At 43.4% G+C, this 21,793-nt stretch overlaps 1 protein-coding gene across 5 annotated transcripts in view; it reads left to right on the top strand.

The window, feature by feature from the left end:
* The window catches only part of DAAM2 (dishevelled associated activator of morphogenesis 2), a 278,539-nt gene that overhangs the window by 140,286 nt on the left and 116,460 nt on the right, over nucleotides 1-21,793 (top strand). For all 5 annotated transcript variants that reach the window (XM_050948442.1, XM_050948443.1, XM_050948438.1 and 2 more), the window contains one exon: nucleotides 12,973-13,047. In XM_050948442.1, the coding sequence (XP_050804399.1) occupies nucleotides 12,973-13,047 (75 nt within the window). The remainder of the gene's footprint in view (nucleotides 1-12,972; nucleotides 13,048-21,793) is intronic.

Raw genomic sequence — 21,793 nt, 5'->3', positions numbered from 1 at the left:
ATCCCTACACTTCATGTGTTGCTCAGTTTTGTCCTGTTGATGGTATGCAATAAAAACACACACACACACACACACACCATAAAGATCTCACCCTTCAGATAGTCTCAAATATATGAGCAAGATCAAAGAATGAAAAAAAAAATTAAAATGTTCACCTAGAATGCTGGAAAACCATTTAGTACAGAACAGAGCTCCCACTATTTATTACCTGTGTTCTGAACTCTACCGAATGCTCATTAATCTTCCAAGGACAGCAAGTACCTAAAGCTAAAGTCATTCAGTCCATATACTCATAGATGTTAATACCAGAAGGGACCATTAAGATCTAGTCTGACCTCTTGCATAACTAAAGCCCTACCAAAGTCATGGCAATGGAAAAACATGTCATGGACCATGAAATCTGGTCTCCCACCAAGAAATCTGGTCTTTTGTGTGATTCTTACCCCCACGCTATACAGATTTCATGAGGGAGACCAGCTTTTCTCAAACTGGGGGTCCTGACCCAAAAGTGAGTTGCAGGGGGATCACAAGGTTATTTTAGGAGAGTTGTGGTATTGTCACCCTTCTGCGTTGCCTTCAGAGCTGGGCGGCCAGAGAGCAGTGGCTGTTGGGCAGGCTCCCAGCTCTGAAGGCAGCGCCCCGCCAGCAGCAGTGCAGAAGTAAGGGTGGCAATACCTTACCATGCCATCCTTACTTCTGCGCTGCTGCTGGTGGTGGCTCTGTCTTGAGAGCTGAGCTCCCAGACAGTAGCCGCTACCCTCCAGCTGCCAGCTCTGAAGGCAGCACTGCCGCCAGCAGCAGTGCAGAAGTAAGGGTAGCAGTACCGCAACCACCCTACAATAACCTTGCGACCTCCCCTCAACTCCTTTTTGGGTCAGGACTCTTACAATTTCCAAACTGAAATTTCAGATTTAAATAGATGAAATCATGAAATTTATTATTTTTAAAATCCTATGACCATGAAATTGACCAGAGTGGACCATGAATTTGGTAGGGCCCTATGCATAACACAGGCATAAGGCTTTCCTGTATTAATTCCTGCTTTAAGTCATTAGCTGTACTTGAACTAGTGCATACATTAAAAAAAAAATCCAATTACGATTTAAAATAAGAGGCTGTGGATTCTGAAACAAGCAAAATAAATAATGTTTTCAGAATCTACTGCCTGTAAGAAAAAGACTCCAGTTTGGTTTCTTTCTCAGCTTCCTGCTTTTGGAAGGTTCTCTTGTGATTTTTTTATTATTTTTATTAAGCTTATAGACACTAGCATATAGAAGCCCAAACCAAGATGGAGGGCCCCATTGTGTTGGACGCTGAGCTCTTATATAGTAAAAGAAAGCTCTTGTCCCAAGGAGTGAACAAACTAAATGGGCAAGACACATGCTGGCTGGGAGAAAGCAAGTATTATGGTTCACAGAAGGGGAACAGATGCAGAGAGGAATTAAGTAACTTTCCCAAGATCAGACAAGAAGTCTGTGGTAGAACCGGGAATTGAAACCAGATCCTCATGAGTACCAGTTTAGTGCCTTAACCTCAAGCCCATCTTTCATACTGCAAAAGCTCTGACTACAGTATAGTCAGCATTTCATTTGGTACATGGTGGCACCCATGAAAGGGAGATAGTATGGACCAGTCCATCATCTCCATCAACTCTCCTTGTGACCAGATGGCCTAGAGTGGGACCAGGGGAGAACCATGTTGAAGAGGGGGATGGGAAGTCTTTGTAAAGCAGCATTTTTGTGAAAGGCAAGATAGCTAAGAGGAGCCTGTCAGAACATTTCATTAGCCAGTTCTATGCATATGTATTCCCGCAGGGAACAGTTTGTGTTGCCTTTTGAGAAGTGAAGTCTGATTTCCATCACCAGCTCAGCAAGCAGAGTAATTGCCATGGATCTTGGAGGTATTTTTTTTCTTTTAGTTGGGGGGAATTCTTTTTTAAGTTTGGAAAAGAAAATAAGAGGTTGTTCACTAGAAATAAACCAATCAGCACAGAAAGAGAAACTTCAAGTGCAAGCATGTGGCAGCTGGGAGGTTCAGTTACGCTGGCTTTGGCTTTGCTCTGAGCTGCCGAAAGAATGCCAAGAAAGAGGAGAAAGAACTGAAAAGGGAAATTCTCTCTCAGCCAAAATGACATAAATACCAACTGTTTAGGCACACAATTGAAAAGGCCGCTGCTGAAAGGAACACGATGAATTGCAGGCAGTCCACTCGAGGAGCAAATTCCTGACCTGTAGGCACACCGCTTTGGCCCAAGACCCTGTCAGTTGTCACAAGCTAAGCAGGGTCAATACTGGAGCTGAGACTCCCAAGCAACAGCTAGATGTTGCAGGGACTGGCAGTGATGTTGACAATTGGGAAGGTGTAGGTGGGCGTGGGTGGGTGAGGTGCTGCTATCCCCACAGAAGGTTTGTCTTGGGTGGTGGCAATATCTGCCACCTGGCAGAGAAAACTCTGATAGGATGGCAGGCAGGGAGGCTGCTACCCTTGGTCTCCAGGCTGGCTGGGGCCTCCCTGCTCCTCAGCCCACTGCTCCCTGGTTTTGGGTGGGATGGGATTTGGTCCAGGAGGAGGGAGAACTCAATCCCCCATGGCCCTGCTACCATGGAAGAGGATTCGTGACACTCCCCAAGACTCTGTGTGTGGAATCAGCATAAATTGACTTATGGAGGGGGATACCAAGTATCAATTTACATTGCCCCTCCCCCATAATAAATTGATTGAATATGAGGGGAGGGGGGAATTGAGCTGCTTAACATTTTTTTATTGGGTTTGGGGGGGAAATGGGCAGCATTCATAGTTTTATTTGGAGGTAGGTGGCTGCCTGCCATGAATTCATTTATGTGGTGGTATTCAATTCAGTGGCGACAGAGTTCAGCCAGTAGGGAACTGAGGCTGTTGGGCCACAGTAGTTGAGGGAATCTAACCAACAGGAGACCATGTAGAAAGGGACCTGGCTCACAGTAGGGGTATGGCTTGAGTTACTGGTGTAACTATGTGGGTAAGCTTTCCCTTTGGGGTTGGAAGAATTGGGTACATTTCTCAAATCACAGCTCCAGATATGTATTTGATCAGACTGATGAACTCAGGGAGAAGATGTCCTTTTGTCCTTACACTGCACCTAGAAATCAGTGGCTCATGCTGGCAATATCCTCATCAGACAGCAGGGGCTCTATATTTGGACAAGCATATCTGCACTCTCTCTAAAAATAAGAGGTGTCTGATGCTGTCAGCATTGCCAACAAGTTCACATCTGTCTGTGCCAATGATGGTAGTGATAAAGCGTCAACAGGAAAGGAAGGAGAATGGTACGCGAGGGAGTTTTCAAAACAAAAAATGTACTGTGCAGCCTTGCTATAATTTAAACTTCTTCTAGATAGGATTTTGTCCAGGAACAACCTATAGAAAGGTCCGTACCAGATACAGTTATTGTAAAGCTTAAACTTGCTTTAAATGCTATCATTAGACAGTTCATTTTTGGACCCAATTTAAATAAACACTGTGTAACCTGAAGACACAGAAAGTGCCCAAAGGTTTCTTGCCCTACAGGTCTGGAATTCCAGCCCATTGCTGATGCAGGAGAGAAGACATTTTGTTGTTTAATGGATTTTACCTGTGAGGTGACCAGAACCAGGGCCGGCTCCAGGCACCAGCGCAGCAAGCAGGTGCTTGAGGCGGCCAACGGAAAGGGACGGCATGTCCGGGTCTTCGGTGGCAATTTTGGTGGCAGGTCCCTCTTGGAGGGAAGGACTTGCCACTGAAGAATGAAGTGGCGCCAGTAGAGCTGCCGCCGAAGTGCCACCAATCACGGCTTTTTTTTCCGCCACTTGGGGTGGCAAAAATTCTGGAGCTAGCCCTGATCAGAACACCTCCAGGCCCAACTCTCCTCTCACTTGTACAGATGTTGGTGAGGACTAATTCATCTGAAGTCAATGGAGTTACACCAGTGCTAAGTGAGATCCGAATCAGACCTATTGTGGGTATATAATATGAAAAATATCTAACCCCCTCAACCTCAGGATCAGACATAGTGGAAAATGTGGTGGGTAGGATGGTGAGAAGCAGTTGGAAAAAAATAATGTGGATTCAGTTTAATGTGTGAATTTCCAGGGTATTGTGGGGAAAACCATCATCTGGAAAATGGCTGAGCACAATCTCCAATCCTTTCAATCTCTGGGGAGTCACGGGATTAGGTGACATGCATGTTTCTCCTGGCACTGTGGGAAGGTTCCTAAGAGGAAAGCTCCTTGGGGAGCTGAATGCTTGTTCTTTTTTCTGTCGCTGATTGATTGTAAGTCAGGATTGATCTGGGTCCAGTGGATTCCTGGACTCAAGACCTGGGTTCTTGCCATTGATCTGTGTCCCCTTGGGTAGGTCACTTCACCTTTGTCCTTTTTATTCCTCCCTTTCCCACTCTTTGTCTGTCTTGTCTAATTAGCTTGTGAGCCTTTTGGGGTAGGGACTGTCTCTGCCTATGTTTGTGTGCAGTGCCCAGCACAACACAGCTTCAGTCTCAGTGGGGACCATGAAAGAGTTGCCAGGTGTCCAGTTTTCGACTGAAATGCCTGGTTGAAAAGGGACCCTGGCAGCTCCAGTCAGCACTGCCGATTGGGCCGTTAAAAGTCAGGTTAGTGATGCTGTGGGTCTAAGGCAGGCTAGTTCCTACCTGTCCTGGCACCGTGCTGCGCCCCAGAAGCGGCCAGCAGATCCGGTTCCTATGCAGGGGGGCAGTGCCCATGGGCAAGAGCAGCGCACAGAGCCTCCTGCCCTCCCAGCCTAGGAGCTGGAGGGACCTGCTGGCTGCTTCTGGGGTGCAGTGTGGTGCCGGAAGAGGCAGGGAGCCTGTCTTAGCCACATTGCGCTGCTGACTGGGAGCTGCCTGAGGTAAGCCTGTGCCTCAAACCCCAGCCCTGTGCCCCCCCCACACACCTGGACCCCCTCCTGTACCCCAAACCCCTGATCCCTGGCCCAACTCCAGAGCCCATACCCCCTCTTGCACCCCAACCTCTTGCCTCAACCTGCAGCCCCTTCCCACACTCTGAATCTCTCGGCCCCATCCCCCATCCTGGAGCCCTCTTCTGCATCCCAAACTCCTCATCCTCAGCCCCACCCCAGAGCCTGCACCCCTAGCCAGAGCCCTCATCCTCTCCCATACCCCAACTCTCTCTGCCCCAGCCAAGAGCTCCCACACCCTGAATGCCTCATTTCTGGTCCCACCCCAGAACCTGCACCCCCAGTAGGAACCATCACCCCCTCCTGAACCCCAACCCCCTCCCCTAGCACAGTGAAAGTGAGTGAAGATGGGGGAGAGCGAGCCACAGAGGGAGGGGGAATGTAGTGAGTGGGGGGCTGAGCCCTGAGGAAGAGGGAGGGAATGGGGTAGTGTCTCAGGGAAGGGCTGAGTCTAGGGTGTTCAGTTCTGTGCGATTAGAAAGTTGGCAACCCTAGACGATGAGGCGCTGCTGTAATATAAATCATCATAATGGCATGGTAAGCTTTGCTGTAGTCTGTCCTTGAAACATCAGTAAGCAGCCACAGTCAGAGACAGCAGACTCAGCCAATTGGATCAGCCTGGCTTGATACTGCCTGGCTGGAGGAGAGGTACCAGGCTAGGTGAAACAATGATCTGGTTGGGTAAATATGTTCCGATTTCATACTGCAGTGAACTGGGTAGTGTGTGCGCGCATCACTTTTTACTAGATGGAACTGGAACATTTCAACAGTGTTCTAGCCTGTATAGCTGCTAATGAATGGATATTCTCTTTTGTATCTCATGATAAAACAGACTGCTTTTGGAGCGCAAAGATTCTTATCCGCAGATAGCCTGAATCCAGGACGAGAAGAAATAGTTGTCTCTTGCTCTGGATGAATTGTGCTTAGACGGCTTGTGTATGGCACCCTCCACAACACCTTAAGAATACTCCTGTCAGTGCTAGTCATGCAGTCGAGGAAATAGTGCAGTAACCACATCTGTCTAGTGAATGGCTCAGTCCTGTGGTCTGTCCTGTTTCAAAATTACTATCTCCTGGGACCTAGTTGGCTTTTCGGATGCATAAACTGTCTGAAGAATCCTGGATTTGTTTCAGCTGCTGTTATGAATTCATATTTTGTCTCATGGGAGATCGGACACATTTTGTATTTGTTAACCAAAGTGCTCCACTGGGGCAGGCTCTATTACTGATACAGAACTGAGAAACAGCTAGCAGACTTTTTAATGCTCAAGGAAGAATTTCATTTGGGATTCAAAGATTTTTTTCTAAAGGTGAACTGTAAAGGCTTGAATTTTCAGAAAATCAGTTACATTAAAAAGGAAAATGGTCTACTGGGTAAAAACACAGGATGTTGGAGTCCGATGTGGGTTCTTTTCCTGGCTCTGTTACAGATTTCCTGTGTGATTGAAGGGAATCACTTAATTTCTCTGCCTCACTTTGCCCACCTAAACTCACCTAGCTGAGAAGGCTTCAGTAAAGCTTAATTCATTAACTTGTGAAAAGCGCTGGGATATGGTTGGGGGAAGGCACTACAGGAGTGCAAAATATTGTAATTTTAAGATGAGCCTTTCAAAAACATCTCGTGGGAATTGAGCTTTCATTGACTTTCGTTTGGAGTTGTGAGCCTGACTTCCTTTAGGTGCTTTTGAAAAAGCCACCATAGAGGCATAACCAACATGGCAAACCCTTAATTACACGTTTTTAAATAAAAACTAGTCATTTTTTAACCACCTGAGTTCAGTGGTCTGTGACTTTTTCTGCCATTAAGTGATGACACTGTTGACAGCTAGTGCTGAGTATAGGAATCCAGCTTCCTCCTGTCTGGGATAGAATGATGCCATCAGCTGTTGCAGGGGAAATGCACTAACCAGAAGCTGTCTTGTCAAATTCTGTTTTCAGCTACCCAAGTGTAAATTCAAATATCCTTATTGATTTCAATTCTGTTTTTCCAGGTTTACACTGATGCCAAGCACCAGTTTGCTCTTACTTGCAGATTACAATAAGTAAATAGGAATGAAACGTGTATCTCATGTGTTTGTCCATTTGGATTTCTTCTCTTCCATCTGTTTTGTATGTTGTTTCTACTGAGGTCAACCAGAATTCACCACCCAGAATAAGGGACTTGTGAAAGGTTTTAAACCCAAACTAGATGGCATTATGTAAGTTGCCTGTCCTGCTGCTGCTTTAAATAATGCTCCTCAACCAAATGGACTGAGGGAAAGAGTGCAGCAGGTAAAGGTAGTCTGTCATTTCCACTTATCAGGAAGTGTCCTTAAGTGTTTTGGGCAGCTGTGTAAGTGGCAAACAGTACCTTGAGTCATGCTGTCTTAAGACACAGACTAATCAGCACAGGATATTGACACTTGAAGTGTAGTTAAATGGTGCCATGGCCCAGTGTGCACATGGCCTGATTTGCTGAGATGCTGAGCATCTGCAGTTCCCAAGGAGCTGAGAGTTTCCAGGACCTCTGAAAATCAGGTCAGTGTCATAGGAGAGGAAAGATGGTCTTGTAAGGGCACTGGCTTGAGACTCAAGTGATCAGAATTCTATTCCCAGCAGTGCCACTGACTTCCTGGGTGAGTTTGGATTGCCACTTCAACTTTTCTTCTTGGCCCTCTCTACTCATTTGTAAAACTGGGGTAAATCACTCCTTACCTGCTAAGGGTAGTGTGAGGATAAATCCATTTATGTTTGGGAAGTGCTTGGATGCTAAGGAGATACTCTGAAGAAATACTGTGTTGTTGTGAGTTTATTTGGTGTTTAGTGTAAAACTTCAGATCAACAGCCCTGGATGCTGAAGTCGAGTTGCAAAAAAGGTACAGCGCTGGCAGCTGCTGTGAAGTCTTCTCCCAAATGACTCAACCCTCTCCTGAAAGACATTTGTCAGATAAGCTAGGCATTTAATCTTCAGGGCCTATTCAATCTCTTATCCATTTATAGGGCACCCATCACCTTAGTGTTTTAGTGTCTCTCTACAAAGGACCATCAGCAGAGGGGAATGACGTACTTACAGGCATGGTGGGTTTTTTCTATGGTAATCAAATGTCCCAGTTTTATAGGGACCGTCCCGATTTTTGGGTTTTTTTCTTATATAGGCTCCTGTTACCCCCCCACCAGCTGTCCCGATTTTTCTCACTTGCTGTCTGGTCACTCTAGTTTTTTCTGTGGCGCATGTCTTTCATACTAGGAGCTGATGCCACCAAATGTCTTTGTGCCATTGAAGAGAATGTGTCCATGAAGACTGTGTAATGGATTGATTCCCCAAGAACTCTGTAAAAGGCCTGCAGGATCAAATGAACTGGCTAGAATATTTTGTTTAGTTTTATTTTTGCAGTTGGTTCAAATATTCCAAGTATTTGACATATTCCATTAAATCTTATGTTAGATAAAGCTGTTCAACTCAAAAGTCCCAGTTATCGCCATGGGGATGGACTCAGTCCAAATTAGTTCCAATGCCTATATAATGCCTTGACTTTATTACAGGCTTGTATGATATCAGAGCTGTTTTTTCACAGTAGTTACATAGCGGTTGCTCTGGTGAAGAATGACATGATTGCTTCTGAAGCCCACTGACTGGCGTCTTATTTTTTAATGTAATATTTACACTACTCAAGGAGCTAAAAGGTGACTTTACTTTAATAGATTCCTTTGGCTGACATTTTGCTTCAGACAGCTAGGTAATTGTTCCCAGTTATTGACGCCTATGTGGCTTTGGGTATCAAGCCCTACTTTTTTCCTTCTGCATGTTCTGGAGCAAGAAGAGGATTTTGTCATCAACATCAGTGCAAGTTGCTGAGAGGCAATTTGAAATGTTTTGAGGATCAGAATTTTGACGGTCTTTAAGAAATCAAAGTATTTTAGATTCTGCCGTCTGAGAAGAAGTATGGTGCTGTGATTTCATACTGCAGAGAACTTTTGCATCATCTGGGCAATGAATCATCTTCCCCGGTGTCTCCAATTGTAATATATCATGGTACTGTTCCTGAGGCTGATGTAAACATCAACGTGATCTTGGGTATCTCACCTCAGAAACTGATGCTTTGAAAATCTTCTCCAGGTATCTGGCTAAAATTAGTGATGGACTAACCAATGTTTTGGGAGTTCAGATAAACATCCGCCTGCTTATCCAGACCTCTTGAGTTTGCAAAAGTAGCTTTTGCAAGAACTGGCTTCTGCTACTTCAGAAATAGAGAGCTAGATTTTGAAGCACCTAGTCAATGTTTATTCAGACCTTTTCCAAGCAAAACAGTCATTGACTTCAATGAAAATTTTGTCTGAATAAGGACTGAGGAATTTCTCTTGAGATTAGGTCCATAAACAGAACAGCTTTCCTTATGGGATTTTGGACCTTCTGTTTTTGGTCAGAATCAGAAAATGCACTCTCTCTCACACACACAAATGTAACCAAACTTTTTTTGAACCTCAGAGCAATGTTTATTTCATCCAAACCAGTTCTCACCCAGCCCTTGCTCAAAAGCAGCAGGATGATCATAGAAGAGGCATTAAGCTTTGGTCTCAGGGTTAGGACTACAATATATACTGGATATAGAAGGGTAGAAAGTAGTGGGAGGGAAACAGTAAATCACAGAGTAAAATGACTGCATCTCCATCTGCTCAGCCAACCAAAAATACAGAATCCTACCTTAGGAAGGTCAGAGTTCTTCATCTTTTAATACAACTGGTCAAACGTCCAAAGCTTCAGGGGTTCAGATAGGAAATTACTCAAATATTTGGATGCTTTTCCTATCTTAAACCTTTTTAGCCTATTGTTTGGGCTGGATATCTAGTAAGAGCAGCATTTCTCACGGTATTCTAACACTTCTGCGTTTTTAAGAATCTTAGATTTTTTTTTTATTCGGATTCTTTGAGATTTGGAGAAAGGATCTGAGTAGTTGTCACTTTATCTGAATTTGTTTCCTCTTCCCTAGCCTGAGGTTCAATGAATAGGCAAAGGAGATGCTGTGTTTATTGTTCTCACAGACTTACTGTCCCATTTATCTAGGAAACAACTGTAGCACGGGTCACTCGCTCTTTCAAACTCCTTTACACAGGAAACTTCCAGGAAGACCGATCAAGGCACCTTGCACTGCAGATTGGTGTCTTGGCCTGATGTCCCTTTACAAATAGGTTGCTGTATATGTCATGGTGCCTGGTGGAATGGCCTTTATTTAACTAGCACTAGATTACCGCTCTCTCTCCCCTGTGCTACTCAGGTCATGATAAGATTATTTTCTAAAAATAATGCTGTATTTATCAACTGCATGTTTTTGCATTGTTTTTTCCGTTAGCAAGGTCATATTTTGACTCTTGGATAGGAGCTTAAGGCCTGTTGTGTGCAAAACAGTTGTCAGCATCTAGTAGAGAGTAGGTGTTAAAAGGCAGTCTGCAATGAAATGAGGTGTAGAAATCTAGCTGATTACTTATGGGGAGTCCTATAGCTCCATTTCTGTTGGTAAGCAAGGATTTAGCTCTGTCAGCCTACTGCTTTCATCAGGGAAAGGGAGAGAAGGAAAACAAAGGCTTTCCAACTTGCACTGGAAAAGTGTGCATGTGTGGCATGAATTTCCACGCAGCCCACTGATGGGGAGATGTTATATATGTCATAAATTGTGGAACTAGAAAATGCATTTGATGCCTCTTGCCGTTTTGGCAGCCTCTCAGGCTTTATGTATTTCTAGAGGTAGATATTGTAATGAACTGGCTTGGTAGGTATATGTACTACTGTCCTCTACTGGCTAGAAGCAGAACTGTTCTATTATGTCATTGGCTGTATACTGCTAACAGCTAATTGAGGTTCTCCTTTAGTTCAAGTGATATAGGAGCCTCTGGTCTTGGAGCAGGAAGATCTGAGTGTTACCCCTGCTGTTGCTATGAATTCCAGATTTGAAGCCTGCCATTTTCCATGGATTTGTTACAGTGTATGCTATAATTTAATTTTAACCTGAAAGGAGTTTAACAAGTATTAAGGTTCTTTTGAATGCAGGCCAGTTTGGGGACATGTAGAAATATTTCTTCTCTCCAACCAACATAAATATATAGCAGCACTAAAAGAGTTGATGCGATCTGATAAAGATCTGGCTATTTAATGTTCATCTGTATAACTTATTCATATCAACAGGCTTAGTTTGTAAAATTGTTTATACATACAGGACAATAGAATGTCAGGAAGATTAGCAAGACAGGCAGAAAGATAATCTCTATTCATCCATCTTTAGTATAACTCCAAGGGACACCGTTCTTCAACCACAAGATAGAACTTCAATTGATTTTAATGTAAGCTACTTATATCTTGTGATGGGAGATTAGGGCTCCAGAAACCAATTGTTATTTTCTTACTGGTTTCTAGTCTATCTGCCTAGCCTCTTCACATAGTAAAGTAAAATAAAATCTGATGCAGTGAAACCTCTCAAGTGACCACCCAAAGAACCAGTAAAATGTGGTTGCCTAGGAGAGATAGGCCTTCAACTGAAAGGTGAGTTTAATTACAAAATGTATGGTGATACTTAACAATTACTAAGACCACTCTTGGACGTGGTCTTTGATACAGCTTTCACTGTAATTCACAGATTATAGTTCTGTTCATCTGGATGCTTTGAGGTTGTGCTTACCTTCCAAGAAGCAGTCATTTGGCCTGTTTCCAGACTTTTTGGCATTTTTCTCTGTAATTGGTGAATCTTGCTGTCAAGGTTTTTTCCCCCACTTTGAACTTTAGAGTAAAAATGTGGGGGACCTGCATGGACTCTTCTAAGCTTAATTCCTATCTTAGATCTGGTAACGCTGCCACCAACCAAAAATATAGTGTTTGGCACACTTCCTGTTCCCCCAAAACCTTCCAAACACAATCCAAACCCCTTGGATCTGAACACAAGGAGAAATTAACTATCCCCCCTACTTTCCTCCCAGACCTTCCCCTCCTTGGGTTGCCTTGAGAGGCTTCACACAGATTCAAACTCCTTGGATCTTAAAACAAAGAGGGATTAACCTTCCACCTCCTTTTCCCCTCACCAATCCCTGGTGAGTTCAGACCCAATCCCCTTGGGTCTTAAAACAAGGAAAAAATCAATCAGATTCTTAAAGAAAGCTTTTAATTAAAGAAAATTTTTACTTTTTCTATCTCTGTAAAATCAGGATGGAAAATGCTTTACAGGGTATTCAGATTCATATAGACTAGAGGGACCTCCCCCCCCATTACCCCCAGCCTTAGATTCAAAGTTACAGCAAACAGAGGTAAAAAATCCTTCCAGCAAAAGGAAAAACATTCACAAGTTGAAAGAAAACAAACATAAGACTAATCCGCCTTGCCTGGCTATACTTACAATTTTGAAACATGAAAGACTGATTCAGAAAGATTAGAGAAAACCTGGGTGTACATCTGGTCCCTCTTAGCCCCAAGAGCAAACAACAAACAAAACAAAGAGCACAAACAAAGACTTCCCTCCACCAAGATCTGAAGGTATCTTGTCCCCCCATTGGTCCTCTGGTCAGGTGTCAGCCAGGTTCACTGACCTTCTTAACCCTTTACAGGTAAAAGACATTAACCCTTAACCATCTGTTTATGACACTTGCCCATCCAATTAGCAGAAATAATACAAAATATTTTCTAAAATCTGTAAAATGTAAGACTTGAAAATGTAACTGAGTTATCCCTGAAGGCTCTGTCCTTTGAGTGCAAGCTTTGTCAGCATACTGTGAGAAGGAGAGTATTGTCGGTTTGGCCACTGAAGGACAGCCTTGTCTCAGTCAGTTCTGTAATGCTGTTTTCAGTAATCCTGTTTGAAGGATGATCTTTCCTTCTCTGCCATCACCAGGATAGCTTTAGCACTATATCTTCAAAGAGGTTTGTAATAAAATGCATTAAGATGTGTGTGTCATAAGGAAATGGGTAGGAAGTAAGATGGTCAAGATTTCCAGATGAATTCAGCCAAATGAAAACTATTTATCCTTTAAGCCTGCTCATGTAACTTTGTTTAATTTTCTGTTTCAGGAACAAGAAGACCCTAATAAACTTGCTACCAGCTGGCCGGATTACTATATTGACCGCATCAACTCCATGGCTGCAGTAAGTTACCTCTGCAGATGCCAGGAAAGATTTCCTAACAACAGCGTCTGTTTGATTGTGAAACAGTGTCTTAAGGAGAGTAGTGAAAGTCCAGTTGCTTGATTCATTTAAAATTGAGCTGGCAAAGGGAGAGGAGTATACTCTTTAGGGAAGAATCTTGCACTGGCAGAGAGATGGGTTTGATGAAATGCAGGCCTTTTTCAGCTCTTATTTCTGTGATTCACAGAACTGAAAATGATGAAATCGGATTCTTCACTGGAAACGCCAAATTACAGAAATGAGACACTATGGTGTCGCTGTGGCTTTTGTCTTGCAGATCAATAATGGGTTTTCTCCTATGCTCCTGTGTACATGCACATGCGCGTGAACACACACACACACACGTTTGTGTATGTGTGTATGTGTATATATATATATATATATATTTTCTCTCTCTCCTCTCTTTAAACAGTGCTTAAAGATGATCTGAAAAGCTTTAAAAACAAATTTAAATATAAATGTAAGCTCCTAATCTAGTAATAAAACACGGCCCTGACTCCTGGGTTTAACCAAACTCTGTCCAAAAGAGAAGCTGAAGGGAAGGGCAAAAAATGCCTTTGTCACCTTTGTGCTTCCCTGAGCTTAAGACCAACTTGGTCCCAGGCACAACAGAGATATCAAGAAAGAAGTGATATCAAGGATAGGAAAGTCCTCTGCAGCTTTCACTAAACTCAAGGCATGTGGAGTGGGGGTAGAGCATGGGGTTGAGCAGTGGCTGAGCATTCCTGGGGAAAAGAGAGAGCCAGCCCCCTGGCTTCTGGGCATTGGATGGAGAGGTTCTATCACCAATGAAGAGATCTAACCAGCAGCTTGTTTCCACCAGAATCAGAAGGAAGCGCTGGACATATTGGTGCAGGTATCCCACATGCCAATGCAGACTCCCACAGAATGCTGAGAGCAAGTGGAAACAGAGTGGTGTGAGGAATCGAGGCCACTCAATAGAAACGTTAAGAGCCTTAGCAGGGATGACAGAACTGTAATCTCAACACCACAGAGCAGATGGACGCAACAGCTAATGGCTGAGAGGGTTGGAAGAAGCTAGTTTCTGCCCTGTGCACCAACATTGGCATGGGAAGGATGTAATAATATGACACAGAGCAACCTCGGGATTGCTCTCAGGTACACTGACTGGTAATGGTCCACAAGGGACAGTTAAGCCAGTGGGAGCTGTGACAAAGTTCCTCCTCTACCTTGGTGGGTCCTGCGCTTATTGGCAGATTTGCTCACCCCAGTGATCTCCCCCACAGTCTGGATCAACTCCTCCTGTGTCTGATCAGGAGTTAGGAGATTTAGGGGGAACCTGGGCCCGCCCTCTACTCCGGGTTCCAGCCCAGGGCCCTATGGATTTGCAGCTTTCTAGAGTGGCTCTTGTAACAGCTGTGTGACAGCTACACCTCCCTGGGCTACTTCCCCAAGGCCTCCTCCAAACACCTTCTTTATCCTCACCACAGGACCTTCCTCCTGGTGTCTGATAATGCTTGTATTGTACTCCTTAGTCCTCCAGCAGCACAGCCTCTCACTCTCAGCTTCTTATGCCTCTTGCTCCCAGCTCCTCACACACACTTCCTCTCCTCTGGCTCCTCCCCACCTGACTGGAGAGAGCTCCTTTTAAAACCCAGGTGCCCTGATTAGCCTGCCTTGATTGGCTGCAGGTGTTCTAATCAGCCTGTCTGACTTAATTGGTTCTAGTAAGTTCCTGACTACTCTAGTGCAGACCCTGCTCTGGTCACTCAGGGAACAGAAAACTACTCACCCAGTGACCAGTATATTTGCCCTCTACCAGACTCCTGCACCCCACTGGCTTGGGTCTGTCACAGAGGTGCTTCAGCCATTTCCCCTATGTTGGGAATTTTGAGGGATGATGATAGAGAACTGGATTGTCCCTCCCTATTACACCTCCTCCCCATGAGGCCTGGTTAGACTGGAGGGTTGCTTACGGACTAGTACCTTGTTCCATAAGTAGTCATGTTGACTTCAGTGGCATTACTTTCAGACTGATGTGTTACTCGGTGTGAGTAAAGGTGACAAGATTTGGCCCACAGAAAAGAGACAAATAAGTGAAGAGGTGATAGGCATATATAAAAATATGAATGACATAGAGAAGATAAGACAGCTGCTCCTGTTTACCCTCACTCACGATAGAAGAACAAGGAACATTTGTGAAATTTGAAAGGCAATAAATGAAAAACTGATAAAGGAAAATCCCCCACGCAATGTATAATGAACATATGGAACTTACTGCCACAATACATTACTGACTATAAGAATTTAGTGTAGTAATAATAATGAAATAAAGGGTTAGTCATTTTTATAGATAATCAAAAATTAAGTTATGTGCGACAGGACAAAAACAGAAATATAGGGCAATGAATACTCAAGCTTCAGGATAAAACAAACCGTTTACTGATAGGATTTAGGGAAAAACCTCCCTTATCAGCATGTTACTCGATAATTATTTACTGGGGGGTTCTTATACCTTCCTCTGAAGCCTCTAGCACTGGCCACTGTGAGAGGCAAGATAATGTGATAGATGAACCACTGGTCTGATCTGGTATAGCAATTCCTATGTACTGAAAATTCATAGTTTGTTACTGGTTTATGGCCAAATTCTGCTTCTGGTTATTTATATGCAAGAGCCATTGATTTCCCTCATCACTTCTGCATGAATTTAACTGTTAACGTCTTGGGCAGTGTGAGTTGTTGGTGAGTTTTTATCATTATAATTAATTTATAAAAGCTTGTCAATTCACCTTTATAGCATTGTTATGGGCTGAAAAATAACTATTAAAATTACAACATGTTGCACACTTGGTTGATTTTTTTCTTGGTAATACATGTTTAGTTGATTGACACAGTCAGTGTTTCACTAGTGCTTCAGAGCCACTTTAGGAAGGTAACAGAAGAGCTGCTTTCTATTCTTCATGACTCATCAAAAACTACTACCTAACTGCTGATTCCAGAATTTGTTGGTGATGAGGGGTGAAGTGGAAAACACAGCTTGGTTTCAAGAGAAGAGGCTGAGTTTGCATGATTGGCAAAGACTAATGTTTTAATGTCTAGACTGGGCAAATTTACTCTAGAAGAGTCATTAAGGGAGAAGAAATATGGAACCTTGCAGTATCACCACACTAAAGTCTGCTCTGAGGGCTTGATCCAAAGCCCTTTGAAGTTATTGGGAGGCTTTCCAATAGTTTAGCGGCTTTTGGATCAGTCCCTAAATTTATCCTGGTGTAAATCTGGAATGAATGTAAAGCTGGAGCAGCTTCAGGGATTGAGAGCAGATTTTGGCCTACTTTTTCTGATTTTAACCACATTTTAAGAGTACAAATAAATGCCATGTTCTGGTAACGCTATTTTGACGTGCCCTGGCCCTAGAATGATTGACAGATTTTCCTTTTGCCTTATGTTTTACCCTATCACTGGAGATATTTAAGGGCTACTTGGGTTAAAATTAATGGACCTCATTTACCATTTATTTTCTTCAATTTTATGCAGGTTTAGCTCCATTGATTTGTTTTCAGTAGAGTTACATGACTGTTAAACTGGAGTAGCATAGCAGTGAATCAGGGTATTTTAAAAGAAATGTCCTCAAATGTGTTAATAGGACCTCTGAGATTCTTAAAATGGAAAGAATTTTTTAAGAGCCCCTTTACTTTCACTGCAAATGCTGGTGTTTTTTGCATTCTTCACCCTGAGTGAAGTATTTAAAAAGATTAGTCAGTTTCACTTTGTCTCCAATCAGTCTAATCAGTTTTACTTAGTGGCTCTCCCAATGTTAGCACATGATATAGTATTTAGATTGCAAATACTGCAGGGAATGTTAAACTTGAAACAAAAATATTATTAGAATTTTAAGAACACCTTTCTATTGTTTTAAAATGTTATACCCTGGGTTTTGCAAAACTTAAGTTTTGGACCTGCTGAAAATCAGTGATCTTTTAAACAGCACCTTCATACCTTGTTGCCCCTAATTGCTTAGCTATATGGGCCTATCTTAGATATGGGCTGCTCATTGATAAAATGAGAGCCTGATTCAAAGCCCATCTGAAGTCTGTGAAAGTCTTTCTATTGGCTTCAAAGGTTTTGGATCAGTGCTGGCCTTTCCCAACCATAGATCAATATGTTAGGAAGCGCTCTGTTACTGGACTAGAGGTCACAGCTTTCTATTTCAGCTAAACAACCTGGATACTTTGGGCCTAATTCTGTTCTCTGGTTGAAAGATCATACTCAGAGTAGTTATCAGTGGTTTACTGCAAACTGGGAAGATGTATTTAGTGGGATCCAGCAGGGAATCTGTCTTGGGTCCAGTACTATTAAATGTTTTCATTAGTAACTTGGATAATGAGGTAGAGAGTATGCAATCCCTCCTGGCTTTGTGTCATCTGAAAATTTTATAAGCAAATGCTTGGAGGATGGGATTAGAATTCACAAAGAACTTGACAAATTGGAGAATTGGTCTGAAATCAACAAAATGAAATTCAACAAAGACAAGTGCAAAATGCTTCACTTAAAAAGTAAAAGTCAAATGCGCAAATACACAATGGGAAATCACTGGCTAGGTGGTAGTATTGCCAAAAAGGATCTGGGGGTTATAGTGGATCACAAATTGAATATGAGACAACAATGCACAGTTGTGAAAAAGGCTATATCAGTCATGGGCTTATTAACTGGAGTGCTGTATGTAAGACACAGGAGGTAATTGTCCTGCTCTATTCAGCACTGATGAGGCCTCAGCTGGAGTACTGTGTTCAGTTAGGAGTTCTATGCTTTAAGAAAGATGTGGACAAATTGGACAGGGTCTAGAGGAAAGCAATAAAAATAATAAAAGATCAAGTAAGCCTGACTTATGAGGAAAGGTTTTAAAAAAAAACCTGGTCATGTTTAGGGTGAAAACAATAAGACTGAGTGGGACCTGATAACTGTCTTCAAATATGTTAAGGGCTGTTATAGAAGACTGTGATTGATTGATCTCCATGTCCACTGAAGGTAGGACAAGAGCTAATTGGCTGACTTAATTTGCAGCAGGGGAGATTTAGGTTAGATATTAACAGAAACTTTCTACCTGTAAGGGTACGTCTACACTACCTGCCAGATTGGTGGGTAGTGATCAGTCTATCAGGGATCAATTTATCACGTCTAGGGTAAACACGATAAATCGATCCCTGATTGCTCTGTCGTCAACTCCTGTACTCCACCACAGCAAGAGGCGGAAATAGAGTCGATGGGGGAGTGGCGGCAGTCAGCCCCGTGCTGTGAGGACGTGAGGTAAGTCAACCTAAGATGTATCGACTTCAGCTATGCTATTCTCGTAGCTGAAGTTGCATATCTTAGGTTGATTCCCCATCTCCCCCACCCCACCCCACAGTGTAGACCAGGCCTAAGGATAGGCTTCCAAGGGATGTTGTTGAATCCCCATCACTGGCGGTTTTTAAGGACAGGTTAGACAACCATTTGTCAGGCATGGTCTAGATCAGGGGTGGGCAAACTATGGCCCATGGGCCAGACTTGGCCTGCCAGTCATTTTAATCTGGCTTTCGAGCTCCCACTCCAGTGCTCCAGCTGGGGAGCAGGGTCGGGGGCCACTCCACATGGCTCCTGGAAGCAGTGGCATGTCCTTCCTTCGGCTCCTACACATAGGAGTAGTCGGGGGCTCCGCACACTCCTCCTGCCCCAAGCACCACCCCTGCAGCTCCCATTGGTCGGGAACCATGGCCAATGGGAACTGCAGGGGCGGTGAATGCGGATGGGGCAGCATGCAGCAGAGATGCCTGGCCATGCCTCCTTGTAGAAGCTGGAGTGGGGGACATGCCGCTGCTTCCAGGAGCTGCTTGAGGTAAGCACTGCCAAGAGCCTGCACCCCTAAGGCATCCCCCCATGCTCCAACCCTCTGCCCCAGCCCTGATTCTCCTCCTGCCCTCCAAACCCCTCTGTCCTGGCCTGGAGCACCCTCCTGCACTTCCAACTCCTCATCCCCAGCCTGATCCCTCACCCCCCGCCACACTTCACCCCATCTGCCACAGCCCAGAGCCCCCTCCTGCACAGTAAACCCCTCATTTTTGGCCCCACCGCAGAGCCCGCACCCCCAGCCAGAGCCCTCATCCCCTCCCGAACCCCAATTTTATGAGCATTCATGTCCCGCCATACAATTTCCATATCCTGATGGGGCCCTCAGGCCAAAAAGTTTGCCCACCCCTTGTCTAGGTTTACTTGGTGCTGTCTCAGTGGGGAAGCTTAGAGTTGATGACCTCTCGAGGCTCCTTCCAGACTGACATTTCTATGATCCTCTCACCAGTTTTATACTGTGTTTGTCGATATAACTTTATTGACTGTCAGGCCCCCTGTTATAATTGTGTGAGCTGTCTTTCAGATGGTCTAATTGGAAGGATAATACCAACTAGTCCAAAATGGAATAGCTTCTGCATCAATCCCTGGAAGAAAAGGAGCTAACCATTGATGCTACCTAACATAGAAGAGTGGCCTTCAGTTCTACACCTGTAATTTTGTGTCTGTAAATCCAGTAACTTGACAACAAGTGCAACAAATCATACCAGTGATTATCTGCAGACACAAAATCGTACACAATTCTAAATATCAGAGTGGTCGTCATCTTGGCTGATTTGTCAAGTCATGAAACTTCTCTTTGTAGGATATAGCAGCTGCCCTATTTCTAGCACATATCAAGAGACTTGTCTCTTTTTCTCTGTGACACTGTCTGCTTGGCAGCCTCAATAAATGCAATCCTCGCTTTACTGGGGAGAAGGAAGATTACTTTTGACCACCACCATGTTGCTTTTATGATGTTGGCTATATCTGCACTTGTACAGAAGGGCTTGCTGGTGAACAGTAGCTGCACATGCAGCTCTTTGGCGTGATAGCTGTGTTGAGAGCATGAGATGGGGTCAAGATTAATAAATACAGCTGTTACCAGGCTCTTTTCTCTGGCTCAGAAATCATTTGCTCAGGGCAAAACAGCTTCATAAGACATAAAAGAAAATATATCTTTCAGCAAAATCTAACAGGTGGAGGATGACTCCATCTCCCATCTGGTTCATGCTGCTCTAAACCATTGTTTGCTTAGAGCATCTTACGTTTGTTTGTTTTTTTTAAATTTAATTCTGTAATTGATAATGTCTGCTCTTGGATCATCCCTAATCCAGTTCCAGAGATGTCATGGCAGTTTGAATTCCACCTAAGCTCATTTCTTTGAATATTTTTAAAGGGATGTTGCCCAGAGATAATAGTCACATTAATAACAATAATAAATGGCCATACTCTAATTATGACATAGGGCCTGATTTTGATCCACTTATACTTGTTTAAATCGGAAGTAATTTCATTGAACTCAGCTGAGTAACAGATTGTAAAAATGGTACTGGTGAGATCAAAATCAGGAACTTGGACCATAATTATAAAATTCTGAAAATCCAGTTGGTACTTCTTTTTAGTACTATTTCTGTTATTTATTCCTTTATTCCATCTGACTTAGCTTGGCAAATGAAAGTAGGGAGGTCAGTTCATTTTCCGCTTCTAGTCAGTTTTGCTTTCTGGCTCTCATGCACTAGCATTAGGCTGCTGTGTTTGGATTTCTAGTATTTCAGGGCACAGGAGGATGAGGGAGAGTTTTTTCCCTTGTATTTTAAACAAAATACAGTTTAAATTAAAATATTTCTATTCACACTGAGCCAAATTTCCAAAAGTAGCTTTTAAGGTTGCCTGTCATTTTGAACACACAATTCCTTGTATATAGTTTTTTGCACATATGTGCAGTCTCAGACTAATCAGTGCAGACCAGGTACTGGATGTCAGATTTCCCTGATGCGTTCAAATCAACATTTCTGAACATACAAAAATAGTCTGTCTGTAATTGTGCATGGAGTATCTCAGGCTGGTTGAAGCTCCTGCAATAGTTTGCGCCTCCTTTCTGTCTGTGGAATAAAATTTACTAATATGGAGTCTTAAGCTAGGCCAACATTATCCCTTTAATGCAGTTTTTAGTTCAGAAAAACTATTTTCCAACCAAACATAACAATGAAATGCAGCCACAAACAGTGATCCCCAAACACAATAGTTTCCCGTCCCTCTCTCCTAGTGTGATCCTGTTTTCTGTAACTTTCAGACTGTAATTTCATGATATGGACATCTGACCCTTCTGTTATTAGAGGAGGCACAGGGAGTCATGTTCCTAGCTTTGTGTAGCTGTGAGAGAAGTGAAGGGCTCTTGGCTGCTCATAGCTTCCAGAAAGGGGTTTTCTGTAATTAACCATCTGCTGCAAAAGCAGGATTACTTATGTTTGTTTCACTTGGAAACAGGCTGTTTCCACTCTCAACAAAATACCTTTGAAAACCCTCCTGCCATCCATGTGCCTCTTTCCAGCAATGGGTCAGAGGAGAAAGTAAGCTATTGTAAAAATGGGAGCCTTTCAAAGGAATGTTTATGGGCCCTCACCCAAGGAACTACAAATCAAGCACCAAAACCCACCCCAGGAATCTGCCATTGAGATTCCACAATGCATTTTCATGGTTTCTATTTATTTTTTTGAAGAGGGGATTGTATATGGCTTGGCTTGAGTGTTTCAGTATATGTTTCTGGCTGTTGGGGATGCTGGCAGAAGATAAAACGTTGTCAGCTCATTTTCCATCAGTAGCACTCTGTCATTCCATTAGGGCAGGAAATATCTTGCTCCGTTAGTGAGTGAATTTGACTTTA

The sequence above is a fragment of the Gopherus flavomarginatus genome, chromosome 4 (genome assembly GCF_025201925.1).
Source record: "Gopherus flavomarginatus isolate rGopFla2 chromosome 4, rGopFla2.mat.asm, whole genome shotgun sequence".
NCBI classification, from domain to species: domain Eukaryota; kingdom Metazoa; phylum Chordata; order Testudines; family Testudinidae; genus Gopherus; species Gopherus flavomarginatus.
The sequence above is the reverse complement of the archived record's forward strand: the minus strand, read 5'-3'. Positions and strand labels throughout refer to the sequence as shown.